The sequence below is a fragment of the Macrobrachium nipponense genome, chromosome 29 (genome assembly GCF_015104395.2).
Source record: "Macrobrachium nipponense isolate FS-2020 chromosome 29, ASM1510439v2, whole genome shotgun sequence".
In the NCBI taxonomy this organism is placed as follows: Eukaryota; Metazoa; Arthropoda; class Malacostraca; order Decapoda; family Palaemonidae; genus Macrobrachium; species Macrobrachium nipponense.
In genome coordinates, this window is record NC_061092.1 from 12,292,114 (window position 1) to 12,293,990 (window position 1,877).

At 41.7% G+C, this 1,877-nt stretch overlaps 1 protein-coding gene across 1 annotated transcript in view; it reads left to right on the top strand.

Moving 5' to 3' along the window:
• LOC135206020 (putative mediator of RNA polymerase II transcription subunit 26) overlaps window positions 1-1,587 on the top strand; it is a 48,262-nt gene extending 46,675 nt beyond the window's left edge. Inside the window, exons 6-7 of the mRNA XM_064237190.1 lie at window positions 1,080-1,198; window positions 1,319-1,587. Coding sequence (XP_064093260.1) covers window positions 1,080-1,198; window positions 1,319-1,587 — 388 coding nt within the window. The remainder of the gene's footprint in view (window positions 1-1,079; window positions 1,199-1,318) is intronic.
• The last annotated feature ends 290 nt before the right edge of the window (window positions 1,588-1,877 follow it).

Here is a 1,877-nt window from a genome sequence, read left to right on the forward strand (position 1 = left end):
GCGCAATGTATCAATTTGCCACATGATTTAGGGCTACCTCCATTGCTGGAGCCCTTGTGCCTTGCCGGATGCACAAAAGTTTAAGAACTCCTAGCGCACAAATTGTGATCAGTATGACAGAGAGCATGACCACAATTACTGGAATTATGTAACGTTTATTGAAGAAAAACTCATCCTCGTCACTACCCTCCAACAGCGGGGCTGTAACAGTCTCCACTGTAGGCAGAATTCGAACCGCCTAATGGTTTCCATGTAAGTGTTTCATAAACACTTTCGTAGACGAGTTGTAGACACGCCAACTAAGCACCATGAACCAATCCAAGAGAACACGGCAGGAACCATCAAACAACTGGGATCCCTGTAGAACAAGCGAGTTGTTTTCCCCATTGCATATAGCAGAAATCTTACATCTGGTGCAGAAGACCGCTGTCGTTGTCTCCATTGATATTACTTGATATGGATCAGAGAATTCTCTAAAGTCACAGTGAGTCGTAAATCCTCGTGAGCTAACTCTAATTCACAACCTGACAGGTCAATATGTCGTAGAATGAATATCTTACTTTCACACACATATCTGTCATAAACTAACACCTGATATTTACATAATCTCTACCCCTGTCCAAACCACTACTGACCCATTGAAAATACTAGGAAATGGTCTAAACATATAGCTATGAAATGGTCTTTTATCACTAACTGGTGTGTCAACAAGTAACCCTTTTTCTGATAACTGTACCTTTAAAATCCCATAGTATCTATAAAGTAAATCTCCCGTAAAAATAATTTTTGGTCCCCATTATACGCCGCGTCTTTTAAGGTTGACTCAAAAAGTTCCCAATGGCAACATTTCCCTTGAAATTTTCCGTCGTGCAGCTGCTACAACTGCTTCTACTTGGCTTTTAATCTCATTCAACAAAGACTGTTTCTCTTTCAACGCTCAATAGTGTGGTGTGTATAGTGAAAAATGTAATGGTGACATCTAGGTCTTCTCGAATCCCTTTTATTGCCGCGTGTAATGTGTTACTTGATTTCCTCAACTCATTAAATCTGTTTTCTAATTTCTCATTCCTCCCTCTTAGAGAATACAGAGCTTTACCATGTTCGGCCAGCTCTGCCTCTAATATCCCAACCTTCACCAAACTCGTTATTGCTACTCCAGCTATGGCTGCTATAGCTATACCCCCAGCCGCCAACAGCTGTACTGCCCTTTTCTGTCTCCTAGACGGGTCCCTCCCCCCAGCTGGCTTTATCTCTGGGACCCAAGTGAGTGTTTCTGCAATCTTGCCTTGTACCCTGTTTGCAGTTATTTTTATTTCAGCTAAAAGACGTCCCAGTGATTCGGACAAAATTCTCGTAGTCTCAACTTCGTTTAACGTGTTTACCAGTCCTTCAACTTTTCTACGCGATTCCTCGAGTTCCAATGTGGCTGAACCCAGGCTCTCGAACTCGATGCTTATTGTTACTTTGTCAGATGACAACCATACTAGGTGTTCTTCCTCAATGAGCACTCCAGGACCCAGACGTACTTTCGTCTACGCGAGCGCCATCGACCCCAGGGCGATGATTAAGCAATATTTCAGCATCTGACAAAACAAGGAAAAACAAAAACCTGTCAGTTATCTGATTCTCTAGGATGACATTTACATCAAGTAATAATAAAAAAAATAAAATAATCGACCTTCCCCATTACAAATGCACCCAAGAGAGGAAAAACATATATATAATCCAATATTTTTCCCAAAACTGCAGTATGTACCATTATGGAATTTGCTACCGCAACAACTCATCGACCAGAAACGACCGGAAACAACCCCCTTACAAAGTACATCTCCGTGGAATGCCAAAATCAACATCTCCGAAAATAGTGCAAATCTCCG